An 18,014-nucleotide genomic window follows, 5' to 3' on the forward strand; every position below is an offset into this window, starting at 1 on the left:
ACTAGAGAGGCAAAATTACTCTTTCTCAGTTTCCTGTATTGTAACCTTTTACATTTTTCTTTGATATTAAAATTATATCCCAAATTAAAAACAGAAATGATTTTTTGAACTGAGAACAATAGACTCCAAATGTTTGAAAGGAGCCAAAAAGCATAAATAAGGTACGAGAAGAGAACACCTAGATTCCTTATATTAGTCCAAGTAGACAAGTCTACTAAGCCTTCCTTGTCTTACATAAGACTAAGTGTATCCCAATGTAGTTTAAGAGCAAAGTAAATTTGATTGCTGAAAATTCTTTTATTAATCTTAAAATGACCTTATAAAATGAGAGAAATAGGGGCGGCCAGGTAGGACAGCGAGTAAGAGCACCGGCCCCAGAGTCAGGATGACCTGGGATCGAATCCAGGCTCAGACACTTAGCACCTACCCAGAAACACCAGGCCATGTAACCTTGAGCAAATTACTTAACCGCAAATGCTTAGGGGCGGCCAGGTGGCACAGTGAGTAAGAGCCCCAGCCCCAGAGTCGGGATGACCTGGGATTGAATCTAGGCTCTGGTACTTAGCACCACACCCAGAAATAACTGGCTGTGTAACCTTGAGCAAGTTACTTAACCCAAATTGCTTATATAAAAATAAATAACTAAAATAAAATAAAATGAGAGAAATGACTTAAGTGTAGACAAAGGAAATTGGGGTCCCATTTTTCAAAACCAGAGGATAAAATCAGCAAAACCCAGGATCTTCGACTTTCCTTCCTGTCAAAATTCCAGAAAGTGTTATTAACAAGAACTACTAATCACCAAAAGTCAACAGGGCTTCATTAGGAAGAGATCAGACCTAAAAAAATAACAGAATCATAAGCCTAGAGCTGTGAGGGATGGCAAGCGCCCCTCAATCCAACCAATTCTTTTCAAAGATGAGAAAAGTAGGGAGTTTAAGATATTTGTCTAAGAGTACAGATGTATTAAGCATTTCAGGTATCTGAACCAAGCTACACTGACTTGAGAATGGTTGTTCTTTCCACTTTCAAAGCTGCACACACAAACACACACACACACGGATCTGGGTTGCAAAATGTCCAAATCAGTGGAACATTATGCATATAGGTATGCATACATACATTTGTATATTATATATATAATGCATATATTTATTTGTTTATATACATACACACATACATATGTACATATATGTTATATGTATGTAGTGTTTGTTTATGATACATACCTTGACAACAGTAAAGGATTAGTAAAAGGCTCATATTATATATTTAATAAGATGGAGAAATATGGAATAGATGATGTTAGGTAGATTGAAAAGTCATTGAATGATTGGACATAAAGAGTTATCAACTCTTTTTTTTCTTTTTGGAGGGTAGTTGGGGTTAAGTGACTTGCCCGAAGTCACACAGCTAGTAAGTGTGTCAAGTGTCTGAGGCCGCATTTGAACTCAGGTCCTCCTGAATCCAGGGTTGGTGCGCTATTCACTGTGGACCTAGCCGCCCTGAGTTGTCAACTCTTGATTTATCTTGGAGTTCGTCCTCTTTTATGATATCCCAGGAATGTATCTGTGCTGCTTAACATTTCTACTAAAGAAGTGGAAGGAAGAAAGGAAAAATGGTATAATTATATACATTAGTTGCCAGCATTTAGATCCAAAAAGTTAATGTTAAGCATAGTGATAGCTAGGATTTATATAATGCATACATTTAACAGAGCATTTCACCTAAGTTCATTTAATTCTCAAAACAACCCTGTGAGGTAGGTGGTATTATTCTTAGGCAACTGGTGGGAGACTGGATACAGCGCTGGGCCTGGAATCAGGAAGACATGAGTTCAAGTTTGACCTCAAACATTTGCTGGTGGTGTGACCTTGGGGAAGCCACTTAATGTCTGTTTGCCTTGGTTTTATCAACTAGTATATATGGATATAGATAGAGAGTAAATACTCATAAGTATTTATTCAATCCCTGTTATATGCCAGGCACTGTGCTAAGCATGGGAAGAAAAAGAAAGAAGCATAAGAAGAAAAAGAAAGTCTCTGTCTTCAAGGAGCTAACAATCTAGTGGGGAAAGATAATACATACACAAAAGGAAACGTAGGGACCCTAAAAGTACCAGCACTTGACAGGTGCATTGTGGGGAGGCTGATGTTCATGGAGTCAATATTTGTGGTTCATTGAAAGAAAGTAGAAGAGCTGATGGGAAACCAAGAGGTGTCTAGAAATTCGTAGGCCAACTCTGATCCACAGCCCTTCAGTCAGAGAGGAGAAACAACCTAGGATAACAAAAAGTATTGAATACCAAAACCCAAGCAGTCTCTATGATGATGAGATTTCTGGTGATGAGTTTACCATGGGGGAAATATAATGTTCATGGAATTGAAAGGGAGTAGAGTATATATATATATATATATATATATATATAGTTGTATAACAATAGCAGCTACCTATCAGGGTTGTTGTGAGCATCAAATGATACCAATAGGGTGTCTAGGTGGCTCAGTGAATAGAGCACTGGCCCTGGAGTCAGGAGAAGCTGGGTTCAAATCGGGACTCAGACACTTAGCACAAAAACTAGTCGTGTGACCTTGGGCAAGTCACTTAACACCAATTGCCCTCCAAAATGAAAATAAAAAATGATAATAATAGCTAATAATAAATATTGTGCTCTGTGCTTTACAATTATTATCTTATTTGATCCTCACAACAATCCTAGTAGTGTAGATGCTATTATTATCCCATTTTAGAGGTGAGGAAACTAAGGTAAATAGGAGTTAGGTGACTTGCTCAGGATATGGACAAGTGTCTCAAGCCAGATTTGAAACTACTCTATTCAATGTGACAATGTACAGTGACTGGCATTTCGTATGCATTATATGCTCACGCCATTCCCCTACCCTATTTTTATCCTCTTCTTACAGATCAGGAAACTGAGTTTGAGAGTGGTTAAGTGACTTGTCCAGGGTAATACAGTTAGTGTCTGATATAAGGTTTAAGCCTGAGTCTTCTTGACTCCCAAGGTAGCACTTTAGTGCTCCTAGTTGCCTAATTTTCACTTTATAGGGTGAAAATTAAGAAATTAATCCACACACCTAAATTCCATTTCAAAAGAGCAGTTTCACAAGCATAAGACAGCAGAGAAATGATGAGAAAACAGTTTCTATGAAAAGGTAAAAGGTTTTAAAGTGATGAATAAGATCAGATGGCAGCCACAAAAACTAATGACTAGAGAACATTATGATAGTCATAGTGTCTAGATCCGTGAGGCATCTGTCACTGTAATATGTACTATATGAAGAAATTTGGAATACTCTTTTCAATTTAAAAAAACACAATTTAGGAAGGACACACCTGAGAAACTGAATTGATTCCAGAGGAGGAATGGTAAAAGGCCTGAAGACTATATCATATAAGGGATCAGTTTTAAAAAAATGAAACAGCAAAATACCTGGGAATGATGGGATGCTTAAGTGCTTGTGCTTGGACCCCAATTCCAAGATCACATTTCTCCCTACAAAACACTATCCCTGGTAGTTTCTCCCTAGCCCAAGGACACTATGCCTATCAATTACTCAAGAGTGGGTCACAGCAAAATATTTATCTTTCTCCCTGGTATAGTAACAAACCACAGTAGGAATTATTAGTTTGAACTAGCTTTGTACTGGCTTATAAAGATATTCAGACTAGACTTATTCTGCTTGTACCTAGAAGATAAATGTAGATGCAGGGGGTTAGGATATACTGCTATAGACAAAATGTGTGAGTATATGTAAAAGAAACTTCTTAACCACTAGTGTTATATATAAGAGCTAGTCAATTCCTCTTCACTGAAAGTCTTCAAATGAAGTATGGATGACAACTTATATTTTCGAGGATTTTATTTTTGATTTTACATATATTTTGATAATAGAATCATTCTGAGATTTTGACATTTTGGAGTATACAGAATGTTCAGCAGTAGGTTGGAAGGACCACAGAAATGGAATCTACATATTTGCTTCCTTGGATCTGCATTTTGACTATAAGATTCACAGGGTCAATATCTCCCAGCGAGTGCTGTGATAAGAATGGGTAGAAGGGAGGGATAGAATACACTAGAAAAAGGAATGAATGTCACTTATGACACAAAAATCTTCATATACAAACATTCTAACAAATATTTCCCACTTTCCTTAATTTTCTTATTTTTTCAGTAAAGTTCACTGTGAAACCCAATGATAACCTTACTGAAAATGTTAACAACTTAATTCAATGTGGCAAAAGGAAAAAAAAAAAAGCTTGGTTAAGTATATAAATTAGCCCCAGAACTGGAGGAAGAATTTCTAAACTTATATAAAGTTGTAAATCCTTGCTGACCATCTTTTATATGCCTAGGGCCATATGAAAACCATGAATGAGAATGAACCTATTTCCTAAGCTGATCCCACTGTGACTAAAACCAAGATCCATATCTTTTCAACACATAGAATGTGTTCTTTGGGCCGTGAATCAAAGAAGCTCAGAAGAGATAGGCAAGGAGGAAATATAACCAATTACTTCAGCAACATAAATAAGCATTACATCAGTCTTGCATAAATGTAACTAAAAGAACACAGGGCTTGACTAATTGCTGAGCAGAATTTCACAAACAGAATTAGCTGCTATCTCTTTCTTCCAGTGGCAGCAGCTAATTCTATTTAGAATGCAAGAAGCAGGAGAACTAACATAGACTTCTATAAATGGTACTGGTTTCCTTTGATGAGCTCACCCTCTCTCAGTCTGCCCTGGCAGAGTTACATATGGAGGATGTTGCTTGCTGTTTTTAATCAAAACACTCCTTTTGGAGTCATAAAACATTTATTAATATTTTTATAATTCAACCATTGATCTATTTTTAGAATCCAACCAAACAAAATACTTACATTAATAATAAGACAGCATACTGGTTTCGATCCGAAAAATCCTTGGGGAAGGACAACTGTAAACGAAGTTCTTTTAAAGAAAGAGTAAGAAATTAAAGACTGAGAGTGATGCACAAAAAAAACTAAGATGAAGAGAAAGCTGCACATGGTTAGTGCAGGACTTTGGTTCATTTACCATAGTCCTCAATGTGGAGCATTTTAATTTCAGTCTTGGTGATCTTTTTCTTCATGATGGCTTCTTTTAACAGGGAATTGCTTTCCAATAGGTAAAATTCTGTGGAGCACAGAGAGAAAGGGAAAGGATAATAATGCTAAGGGCTATCTAATCAGAAAGAGGCCCAAACCCTAAGCAATTAATGAAAAACACTGACCCCTTTAAATGGTGAACAATAGCTTTTAATGGAGAAATGAGATTTTATCCAGCTACTTTGTGATTTGAAGAACAAGAACCCCCTGAAGCATATTCAAAGCCCTCAATTGATTTTCTTTTGTGAGTTCAGCTTGCCATGGATCTACTGTTGTTAAACACAAATACTTAAATTACTCAGTATATATTTATAGATGACACTTCTTAATAAGCTAAATGCTTGAGGATGCACGTTTCTAATCCTTTCCCCCCCTGATTGTTTTAAATACATAGATTTTTTTGAACTAAAATTTTAAAGTTAACCAACAGATCACTTCACATTCTTCTGAGTGGACTAGTAAACCAATTAATCATTACTTCCATGAAACAGGAAGAACAAAAACTGTACACTTTAATCATACATTTATTAGTTGGAAATACATCAAGGCCAATATTTAAACAACACAAATGAAAAAGCACCTGTGGGATGTACTTAAAACCAATTGTTATTTTAAAAGCAAAAGGAGGGCAAATGTCTACAGAATAAAAATCCTCTATATTTTAATATTTTAACTATATCTGGAAGCCTTGGAGAAAATGTTTATAATACAAATAAATAACTGATTAAGAAGCTTCTTCAAAACATATTTGTTTATCTATGCCTGACTAATGATCCTTATGTTTTGTTTTGATTTTTTTTTAAATTTCACTTCAACATATTTCTCCTGGCATTCAAGTCTTGGGGGTAAAGAGTCTCATTCACAAAAAGTGATACTTTAAGTTGGAGTTATTCTCAGAGTCACTTCTCTATCCACCTTGGGGGAGGGCACAATATGACCAGGGCTTGGAGTTGTGGTCTTTTTGAAAATATTCTTTTCTATTCCAGGTGCAGGGAGTAGAGTCACTGACCATGCACCAGAACCATGCAAGTCTTGGAATCCAGAAACTCAAGATCTTGCAGCCAGTCTTTGTGAGAGCAATGGTTTAGGAAGCTGATGGTGTGAAGGAACTCTGGCTAGTAATTTGAACCTTGTATAGCTAATACTACATCGTAGAAACTGAGCTAAAATGAATTTAATCCCTTTTCCTAGCCCTTCCATACCAACTGAGGTAGTTGGTATTCTTGGGGTAGGATATGGATTGCAAGGTATTAGGGGAAATGTTGTTTTTTTCTTTTTTTTTTAATCTTACTGTAACTTTGAAGAGATTATTAACTTGAAAAAAATAATTTGATATCAAGTTGTTAAATGGAACAAGGCGGATATTTTATTACTGTTGTTCCTTAAATGGGGAGGGGGGCTCAGTTTGTGGGCATTTAAATCAAAACAAGAGAAATAAGATCCTTTGGCCTCTCTCAGGGTAGTGGGCAAGGTAGGGTGTAACAGATCTGGCCCTTGGAGTATGGGGGCCTGAACACACTCATGATATATACCACATATGAGTCTACAAAAACAATCATATCTCAGTTAAATCATTTTTAGCTAATTCAGTGATTTATATTTGCTTAATTCTATTCAGTTACTATGATGATTACAAAAATTCTATCTGGCTAAGAAGATGCTCTAAAAGTCCAATTTATAACAAAAATAAAGAAATCCCTCTTCATGTCACTAAACATGACCATGATTTCTAAATTCCTTTGCTTGAATACTTACTTGAAGGATTGTTGGTGTTGTGTACACTGACCACTGGAACACCTGGCCCTATTAGAAACATATGCAAAAAAAAATATTCAGGAACTACCAATAAGGATTCCAAAAGAAACAGCAAGTTTCTTAGTATCTCAGATTTAGAGTTTTAGAGGTCATGTACTACAATCTATTAATTTTGTAGAAAAGGAACCTCTTAGAGATAAGTAACTTACTCGAGGTCATAAGTTAAAGGGGGATTTGAACTCAGGTCCTTTGCCTCCAAATCCAGTGAGCTTTCCATTCTGCCTCACTTAATTAATGACTTTCTTCCTGAAGTGAATTGCAGTCAAATTTTTCATTTAATTGGATCAATATCAAGAGTACTCAATTAATCAGAACATTTTATCTATTTCTTCTAGGAAACAAATTGACTAGAAAATAGGAAAGTAAGTGGGGGGGAAAGCATAATATTTGATAGCATTGGTATAAAATTAGCTTAGTTTTCTCTATCCTGTATATTTCAATTTTTTAGTGCCACACAATTAATATTTTTCAGGATGTTGACTGTAAGAACCAAGGAAATTATTAATCATTGGGGGGAAAACATCTGAGTTCTATTAACTAGTTTATATTACCATGGGAAAAAGATGGAGGCCTCATTTTTAGAATAATTCTGAGCAACAATATTCAAAACAAAGTAAATATTAAAGGTCAATAACATTGTTAAGCAAAAAATTCAGTTGATTGAATTATTTTCCCAAGTACTCTGGGTAGTCAAACTATAGAAAATTATATTCAATCTGCACTGTCCCTAGCAAGTTGATTAAACAGACCAAGGGGAAAAAAATCCCTTTGATATCAACAGAAAATTAATGCCCCTCTTCAAGCAATTTCAATTTCAAGTTAAAAGATAACTTATATAACATACTTCTCTGTGCTAGTCATTCTTTTTTGCTACATTTTTAAAAGTCTGTTCTGTTATAATGTCTTTGGCAACATTATCAGGATTGGTTGTCATTAAATCTCAAGGAAGAAATAATTAAGTGGCTTCCTCAGCATTTCTTTCCTGCCATTTTTCATAACAAAATTTATTAGATATACCTAGCATATGTTTGAAGGAGGCAGGATAGTGTATAATAATCTTCTCCTTGCTAACTCTGTTCTAGATACTACAAGAATGGCTTCCAATGAGTAACAGTTTGACTGGGTACCTCACTGTTCAAGTTTGAGTGGGGCCATAGTATATCAGTTCAAAATTGACTGTTGAGGTAATACAGAAAGGGTAAGTGATAAAATAGAGCCTAATGTTCAGGGTAGAAGCTTCAGATCAGACTTGGATCCCCATAAGGAGGCCTGTGAGTGGAATGATGGGAACTGACTTGAATAGCAGTATTAGGCTATGCTTCAATACTCAGGGTTTTAAAAAATATATTATTATTCTTTATGTCAACCTTCTCCCTGCTCTGCTTGCCTAGTTGACTCTATGTTTATCTTAGACACCCCCCATGCATTAGAAGAAATCTCTTTCCTGCTTCTGTTCTTTTCTAGAGGATGGAACAGTAAGAAGCAGAGTATCTTCTCAACTTTCCTCCAGGAAGAAATGAACAGAAAACTATTCTTCTGGAAAAGAACTTTCCATTCTTGCTCTTTTCTTCTTTTTTATTTTTTTAACTCTTCTGAGAGTTGGAAAGATTGGATCTTTCATCAAATCATACCCAACAGGCAAAGGATAGTTATCAATTGTTTCTCTGTTGTCATTTACTTTTTGTCATAGTTTAGTCACAAATATACATATGCTCATATAGATGTGTGGGTTAGTATATATATATATTCACATATTTATTCATGCATGTTAATCTGCATATTCCACCAGTTTGCACTAGTGAGCAAGGCAGATAGAACTGCCAATTATCTCATAGCCCAAGAAGACCACCTTTCTGTGAATGTATTGGGGGAAACTCATTTCATCTCTTTTCATGTAGTTTCACTTTCCTTAGCAATTTACTCTCATATGAAATATGGCATGCCTTTTCCAGCTACTCAATCATGTTCCTTTCACAATGTCATGCTTTATTTTTAATTCCTCCCCTCCCCCAAGACCAGTGGAAATTGGGGAAATTGTTTCCTGCTTCCCACTCACTTGTTTGTTTTTCTGGCTCAAATACTAGGACTAATATCCTAGGGATTGTTCTTTCTTCCTCCCTCAAATACAGGAACTTTTTTCTCTATTAAATATGTGGCACCTATAAACAGAGCCAGGAAAACAATATACACGGCAGCTGAAGCAAAGCAAATTTGAATATAATGCCAAAGTAATCAAAATTGCATATCATTAAAGTATAAAGAATGGCTGGCCGCAAAGAAGAGATAAGAAAATACTTCCCCCAACTTCTTTTCAGGTATGTGGGTGGGTGGCTGGGGGGTTCAGATATATAGATCATTGCACAAAGACTAGCATATTGATTAGAAATGTTGATTTCGTCTATTATTTTTAATTCTATTTTTAAAAATCTCTAGGGATGAAGGGAGAGTACAGGGGAAAACAACCTAAAAGGCAAATATATAAAGAAAGACATAAAAAAAATCTGTTCAAGATCTGTCACTCTTAAAATCAAATCAGCCTTCATGGGAAACAGATCAAAAGAGGTCTTGTTCTCCTTTATGTCAACTTATGGGAAAGGAGAAGAAAATGTGTCACAATCTCTTTATGAGATGTACCCTCTACTTCCCCTTTTAGCTCTTTATACAGGGACTGTGAAACAATATTTGCTGAATAGCTGTAGTTAAATAGCATGGTGGGAGGGGGGGGGAAATTATTTAGCAACATAGCTTCCCAAATGCCAAATCTTTGCTTCCTTGGATAGGAATTTGTGGGAGATGACCCACCTACCTTCCTTTTTAAAATAGCTAATATTAGCACTTTGCAAACTTTGACATATTTTAATCTGATTTGATCTTCACACAAATCATTAAAATGGCTCAAAGATATTGCCACTTTCCTAGAATTACAAAACTACTAAGTAAATTAAGCAGGATTTAACTTCAGCTCTTTGTGGCTTCAAGGCCAGAACTCTATGCACTAGGTTACCTGATGAATTTTTCCCCAAGTGGTAATCAGAAAGCAGTTGAGCATGCAGGTGAAGAGAGATGGGTGTCTAAACTTCCACTAGGAAAGGGAAGAACACTATAATGGACTGGACAACAATTCTCCACTGCATATACTTATAACTCTGTCCAACTATCTTTAGCAGTCTCTTGTTCAGACCTGATTTGCATTGCCCCATAATCACCCTCCTTAACTATCTGATCAACTTGGTCTGTATGTTCTAAGATGGATTGGTCTATAAACCCTGTCACCTCTTCTTTTTTAGCTCAGCAAGGGAAGCCAAACTTGGACTGTGTCTCTTCTCTCCCAATCTGTGGGAAATGGCCACTCTACCTGTCCCCAGACACAGTCTCATTCCAAAGTTCAGTATGGAGTTGGGGATCAGGTAGAGGAAAACTATTCTATGATGAGAGTTTTGTCATATTCTTCAAAATTAATTGAAACAACTCAGAAACCTTTTCTAGATGTTAAAATTCAGTTCTGTTTACCGCTTAGATCTCAATCCTCAGAGGATCTGAATTATATTATGAATTATGTTTAAGTTATATTTTAATTATATAGGAGTGATTTGTACTGAGCTCAAAATTTCCCATGATAATAATGTGTTTGATAGTTTTTAAACTTGTAATACTGTTTTTGTATGGTCATTATTTAATTAAACATTTTCTCTGTAGTTCAATTGTTCCTGGTCACTTCTCTACCCCTCCCTAATGGTATCTTTATTTCTTAGGGTCTCACTTCCAGGCACACAAGTAGCCAGTGCCTATGTGACCAAAAGAGTTCCATCTTCCAATAGATTTAGGGCACAATCAAATTTCACAATTATATCACCATGTCTAGCTATCATAATTGCATCAGCACTTATATTTTCAAAATAACAGCAAAAGTTATAGGAGCTTCCAGAAGATTCCATGCACCAACATTTGTACATAATTAGCAATCCATCACATTGGGGTTGTATTCCCCCCCCCCCCAAATTACATGAAACTCATACCATCTCTGGGAAATGAAACCATATCTTGAATAGGACAGGAGTATTACATAGAGTTCCCAGCAATATTTAACTGTCCCCAATAGCAGCAACAAGTATCTGTCCAGAATAACAGCAAGGTACAACTACCCAAAGTAGCAATAAAGTATTATCTACACAATAAGAAGGATTTTGTATGAATTCAATGACTCAAAATTGAATTAAGTTGGGAGGTAGGATTCAATTTCCTATAGATGCCAATCTCTTAATTACTAATGCAATGAAATAGTTCATTGGTCTTGCTAACTTCTAAAAATAATATGTAAATGATTCTGTTAACACCTGCAATATTAAACTTATGTCATCTTTGAAATATACACATATTTAAAAATCCATATTTTACTGACAACATATCCTCTTTTTATCTTTAAATAAAATCCTAAAATGTAATCTGAGTCACAGATCATCCATGTTACTTAGACTATCATATGTATTAAGAATCAATGCATACATATGTAACAATCAGTGAGTAATATCAATAGATATTAACCAAATGAAATACATGAAGCAACTTTAATCAGAAGCCATTTTTCTCTTACCTTTACAATGTAATAAAAAATGTTGATTCGTAGGACTAAACTTCGCACTGAAATATGTGCACTGATCTTTCATAAAACTGCATGAAAGACATTGACGATTCAATAATCCATCAGTAGATGCACTGGAGGTGGTGGTGGGGGGGATGGAAAGGTTAGAAATGTTAATATTCTGTGAAAGGAAGCATGTGGCAATCTTCATCAACATTAATGGATATTTTAATGTGGCTTAGAGTTTTTAAAATGTCAAGATCAGTTTCCATTATCAATGGCAGTATAACACTTGCCCTCTATGTATGCACAGTTAACCAAAAAGCTTTATGCATATTAAAAGGCTACTAAAAAGTATGAGAGTGATTTCACAAACTATAAGCAAAAACCATTTTCACTGTTTAATATTCATATTTTATATTCTGACATTGGAAATTATATTTCAAAGTTAGGTACTTATTTTTCCCCTAAAAATATATATTCATTGAGATCTGATATGAAATTTTTATTTATACTTAGAACAATTCAGTTACAGGTCTGGGATTTCAGCACAGAGCTCAATATGGGCTTGGAAAGGAGAAGAGAAGTACAATCACACATTGTACAATCCCATGGTCAGGAGAAAGCAGCATGTCCCCTAGAGCATGTATTCTTAACCTAAGATTAAAGAATTCCTTCATTTTCTAGGCCTCATAAATCAGAAGGGAAAAACATACATCTTAATTTTGAAAAACCTCTAACAAAAGTCAAACATTCCCTTCAAGTATGAAGCATTAGATATTGAACCATTGTAATATTAGCAACAGTGTCTTTGACAGTAATAAAAGTAACAGATATTTTCATATCAACTAATAGTTGTTGACAATATCTCAAAATATTTATACTCATCACTACTTTGAAATTACTGTATTTGAAACCAGCCATTAGATACATCACAACATAACAAACTTGCTTGAATATAAATAATGGAATTTCAGTATAATTGGTTTCTTTTTTAATCCTATGTATTTTATGCAATTTATGCATTTAAAAACATTATTCTGAGAAGGGACCCATAGATTATCAGCAGGCTACCAAAGGGATCCATGAATCAAAAAGACTGGAATGCTTCTTTCAGGAAATCCCATAGAAAAACTGCAGCCTAGGTGCAGCTAGATGGTGCAGTGAATAGAGAGAGCACTGGCCCTACAGTCTGGAGGACCTGAGTTCAAATCCGACCTCAGATACTTAACACCTACTAGCCATGTGACCTTGGGCAAGTCACTTTACCCCAATTGCCCTGCCTTCCCCCCTCCAAAGAGCAAAAAACAAAACAAAAATGTAGCCTATACCACTGTATAACTGAATGAACACTTGGGGAGGAAACCTTGGGGATGAAGTATATAAGGGCTACACACACCCTGCCTCCCCATACTAGAACCAGGAACAAAGCTCTATTTCCATCATGGTAATTCCAGATGATTTCCCTAAAACTAATGCTTCATATTTGTAGAGTCCTTGATGGTTTGGTAAAATACTTTCATGTCTCTTTTCCTTTTCCATTCCCATAGCATTCTTGTGTATGTATTAATCCCCCAAAGGATAGCTGGAAAAGCTGAGGGTCAAAGGGTTTAAGTGACATGTTAAGTTCTTCTTTTATATGTATAGTTGCCTATGTCTTAAATACCAATAAAGTATAGACTCTTTGTTACTGATATAAGGAAATAGTGGTGTAAAAACTATAAAGCAGTGAAGGATCCAATATTATTCCTTTTAAGCTTAAAAATTTCTCATCAAAGAAAAACGCACTAGCTATTTTCTTCAAAAAAATCATACTTTGTTGAGATGTTTGCATTTCCCATAAATATGTGAGGTTTTCTAGATTTTGAAAACAATAATGATAATACTGGTGATAGTGATGAGGATAAAGAGGATTTTGATGATTACATCAGTAAAAACAAAAATTCATTTTAAGGTTTGCAAAGTGTTTTCCTTCCTAAATCTTGTGAGATAAAGGACTTTTATACTCATGTTACTTAACTCACAGGGCTATTATGAGACTCAAGTAAGATATATGTGAAGCTCTTCAAATATTTTGTAATGCTGCCTAATGCCAGTTGTTATCTTTATCATTGTTCTGATCATGTCCATTTCACTGATAAAAAAGCTGAAGCTCTGAGAAATAAAGAAGATGACCTATAATCGCATAGCTAGCAAATACCTGATATAAAATTTGAAGAGATTTCCTGATCCACCATGATTATTAATACATTTGTGAAGGTAAAGGCAGATCCCAAATAACATCTCACCTATGAATAATCGACGGCTGATTTTTATGTGTTTTGTCCTTTGTACCTCCTGATTCTTCTTCCATTACTACATACCTCACACACTCTTTAGAATTGCAGTTATAATAATTACTCTTGTAAAATAACACTATATTTGAAATAGAAAATTTAGCAGGCAAAGGTCGCATAATCTGGCAGTCCTCCAGGAGTGTCTAATGTGATATATAAAATCAGCAAATGATGATTTTTATGACCAGAGAAAGACATTGATTAAGTTTTGTGGGTCAAATACTAACATTATCTTATATTCAAGCCAGATGGAACTTGATGAACTATTTCAGGGAAAATTTATTGATACTACATTCTTTTTTGAATCATATGATATGCTATATTTAAGGAGGACAAATAACCCATGCTGTGCTACCACAATTGCAATAAAAGGTCACACAGACACTTGTCTAAGGAATAATTAGTATTCAAATCACTTTTAGATGAATAAGGAAATGCTGAGTTGACACTGACTGTTGTATTTGGCTGACTGTGGCCAAAAGTAATCTTCTAAAACCCTCATTTTCCTCGTACTAAGGATTTTGTTAAATTAAAGAAATAAAATGATCATGTAGTTCAATATCTCTAAGATATTGTTCATAGACATTGATTTTTTTATGATATATGCTTGATGAAAATCAAGCTTCAGATCTCTAAATAGAAAAAAAATGAGCTATGATTTTAATTATTGCTCCCCAAAAGACACAAAATCTCTAGATGACTCCTATTCTCCTAGAAATGATTAGAACTGAGTGAACCTCTTTTGTTCTGGGAGGAACAAGAAGAAAAGTAAGAAAGAAAAATCACATCTTGGCTTGATGATGAAAAAAGTGGAATTTTGCTTCAAGGGGAAGTAAATTTGTACAGAAATAAAGGCGAAAGCTTTTTTTTCCCCTTAAAATGCTATTTTGCTCTCAAATTAGAGTCAAGTATTTCTCCCAGAATAAATGGTGACAAAGCTTTAAAAAAGGTGATGAATTTCCACTGGAAACATGTCATGGAAGTTTTGACATTTAAAAAATATTTCTGTGAAATGTAAATTAGAAAGAATATATATGTATATATACATATATACACACATATGTATGTATACACAGAAATGAAAGAATTGGTAAAGAATTATGCAGACATTTAAAAAAAATAATTATTTTTTTTCTAATTCCAGGGGAAGCTTCTTGAATGAGGAGGGAAACTTTCATGTATATCATATTATTATCTGGCCTTTTAATGAATTCATCTTTGCATTTAGGGTGTGTTCTACTCCCACACCAATGATAATGTGTTCTATAAGTTGAGGAAAATATGTATGGTCATTCAGAGCACACAATATTGTGTGAAAAGTACCTATGAGACCATGAAGCTATTGGTAATCAAAGTACAAAAAATATTTGATATCATATTAAAATATCAACATGGTTGCCATCTGTAGGGAGGTCACTGTCGAAAAAATATAGCTCACATATGAATGTTTGTAAATGAAAACATTATCAAAAGGAGCAAAGCATGAGAAATTATGGCTTAGCAGAACAGAAACTGAATTTGGGATAATGGATTAAAACCTTGGCTCTGCCACTTACTACTTATATGTACTCAGTTTCATATGAAATATGGAAGGGGTTGAATTCCTTGACTTCTAAGATCCATATGTCTTAGCAACACATAGCTCCCTCATTTTTATACCTTTGCATCTAGTGGTTAGCTGGAGGAGAAAGGAAGAGCTGCTCTTGATTTGCGGTTAGTTGTGAACTGAGTGCTTTAGACAGAAATGGGGTGGGGTAGTAAGTCAAATAACTATCAGCTACATTGTGCAGGGAATAGAGTGCTGGACCCAGGGTCAGGAAGTCTCATCTTCCTGAGTTCAAATCTGGCCTCAGATACTTACTATCTGTGAGACCCTGGGAAATTCACTTAATTCTTTTTGCCTCATTTTCCTCATCTGTAAAATGAGCTGTAGAAGGAAATGGCAAATTACTCTACTATCATTGCCAGGAAAACCCCAAATGGGATTATAAAGAGTCATATATGACTGATAAATGACTAAACAACAGCAACAAACAAGCAAAAGGTTTCAGAAGATACCTGGAAAATATATTCTGATATAAGCAACCCAAAGCCTGGTAGAAGGGATGAGTAGAAGAGAAGAAAAAAATAGGAGAGAGCAAACAGAGAATGAATGTTCAAGGAGGAGAGATGTCTCCAAGTAGACATGGTATAGAAGAAAGAGGAAAAAAAAGATAACAAGCATTGATGATGGGAAGAACCCGAGAAGGACAGCAAAGTGAACAGGTTATAAAGCTTGATTCTCTCTGAAAGTGTGCCATGGGATTTTAAACTAAAGATGAATGAATGAATGAAGCATTTATTTAAACTTTACTGTGTTAAAAAATACTGTAAAAAAAATAGGTGAAACATTTTCTGCTCTCTAGGATTCCACATTCTTATTAGGGAGATAGGACACAGTGAAGCTGCAAGTGGGATATGACCTTATCATCATGAATTAGCCATATCATCCAAATTTCATAAGGCAAGTAGGGATTAACCATTTATTCTTTTTTTTTTTCAATGATGACTTTTATTTTACAGTGCTATGGGAGTCTTTCGTTATGAATTGCTTACCTATGCAGTTGCCTTCCTCTTGGAGAAGTCTCTGTGCTCAAGAAATAACTGTCCAAAAATGTAAAGAAACACCAAGTTAGAGAATCATCTAGTTTTATCAATATTACCATTGAATTTTCACTTGATTTCTAAAATATGCAAATAACATTTTGCCAATTTCAATAAAACAAAACCATTTAATCATAATAATTCTATTAATATTATTAATATTTTATTTATAATAATAAAATAATATACTGAAAGCCACAAAATGGAGTTATGGATGCCTTTCCAAAACCTTTCATTTTTATTTTGAGAGAGTAAGGTGGAAAAAAAAAAACAAGAACATCTTTAGGACTGTACAGACACACTGTATTTAATGAGGCTCAGTAAGTAAAATTGTGATTACAAGTTAAACACACTCCATTTGACAAACCTGATTTCTAACTTGGTTAAAGAATAAAAACAATGCTCACATCTTTTGAGTACTTTCATCATATGCCAAGATTTTTATGACTTCCCAGTTTCCTGATGTCAGATGCCGCACGCTGATTTGCTCACTTTTAGGCTGCAAAGAAATGGAAAATATTGATTTTCATTTTATTTAAACAGCTTCAATTTGGATGTGAAATATATTTCAAATTTAGAACAGCTTATATTTGGAACATGGTGCTGTTCTACAGAACTGCCTGCATATGTCACTTTTAGTTCTTTAATCACAGATTCATAGAATGTTTGAGCCAGGAGGAGAATAGAAATCATTGTGTTAAATGTCTTCACTTTTCACATGAGGAAACTAAGACTTAGAGAAGTCAATGTTTGCTTGCCATTTAACTTTTTATTTAAAAAAAAATCTCAACTTAAATATAATAAAATGAATACTTTCATACGTAGTAAAAGAAAAGGAGAAGTGGATATGTAACTACAAACCTCTATTAGGTACAGTTTGCTTTTCTTTTTACGTATAGAATCAATTCAATATATCGTTTAGTTCAGCAAGTTTAAGTTCAAAATTGCATTCATATAAACACATACATATGCACAAAATATGCTCAAAATCTTATTTACTTATCTTCAATTTAGACATATAATTGATCTGAGAAAGTGTCCACTTCTCTTTACAAGCTACAGGCAAAATGGTCAGTTACATTCTGTTTAAATATAAGCATGTTTGACAGGAAATGAGAGGTAGACCTCACTGCTCTAGATGAATTGTGACTACTTAGTTTAACCATAATCAATGACTAGAATGTTTGTGGAATCAATCAGCAGTTAGAATATAGATACCCAGACTGTATATCCTTGCCCCTTAATTTATCCATGTATGCAGGTGTGCATGTGTGTGTGTGTGTGTGTGTGTGTATGCATGAGTATATATATATAGAGAGTTTTGGATTAGTCATACCTCGAAATTCCTCATAAGTTTGAAATAAATAATAATGATCTATACTTACCATGTTTTATCTCACTTACTTGAAAGAAATCTTTCTTTTAAGGCAGTATCATGTTTGTTTTAAAGTATTATTCTGAATTTGCCTACATGTCTATGTCTGTACATAT

General features: G+C 34.7%; 1 protein-coding gene across 1 annotated transcript in view; it reads right to left on the bottom strand.

Moving 5' to 3' along the window:
* DPP10 (dipeptidyl peptidase like 10) overlaps positions 1–18,014 on the bottom strand; it is a 1,061,638-nt gene that overhangs the window by 42,281 nt on the left and 1,001,343 nt on the right. Inside the window, exons 14-19 of the mRNA XM_069067778.1 lie at positions 16,931–17,022; positions 16,476–16,523; positions 11,557–11,678; positions 6,906–6,953; positions 5,080–5,178; positions 4,905–4,974 (exon numbers count right to left, since the gene is read on the bottom strand). Coding sequence (XP_068923879.1) covers positions 4,905–4,974; positions 5,080–5,178; positions 6,906–6,953; positions 11,557–11,678; positions 16,476–16,523; positions 16,931–17,022 — 479 coding nt within the window. The remainder of the gene's footprint in view (positions 1–4,904; positions 4,975–5,079; positions 5,179–6,905; positions 6,954–11,556; positions 11,679–16,475; positions 16,524–16,930; positions 17,023–18,014) is intronic.

The sequence above is a fragment of the Petaurus breviceps genome, unplaced genomic scaffold (assembly GCF_028583685.1).
Source record: "Petaurus breviceps papuanus isolate PSGF00001 unplaced genomic scaffold, PetGlider_PUasm1.0 90752, whole genome shotgun sequence".
Lineage (NCBI taxonomy): Eukaryota > Metazoa > Chordata > Mammalia > Diprotodontia > Petauridae > Petaurus > Petaurus breviceps.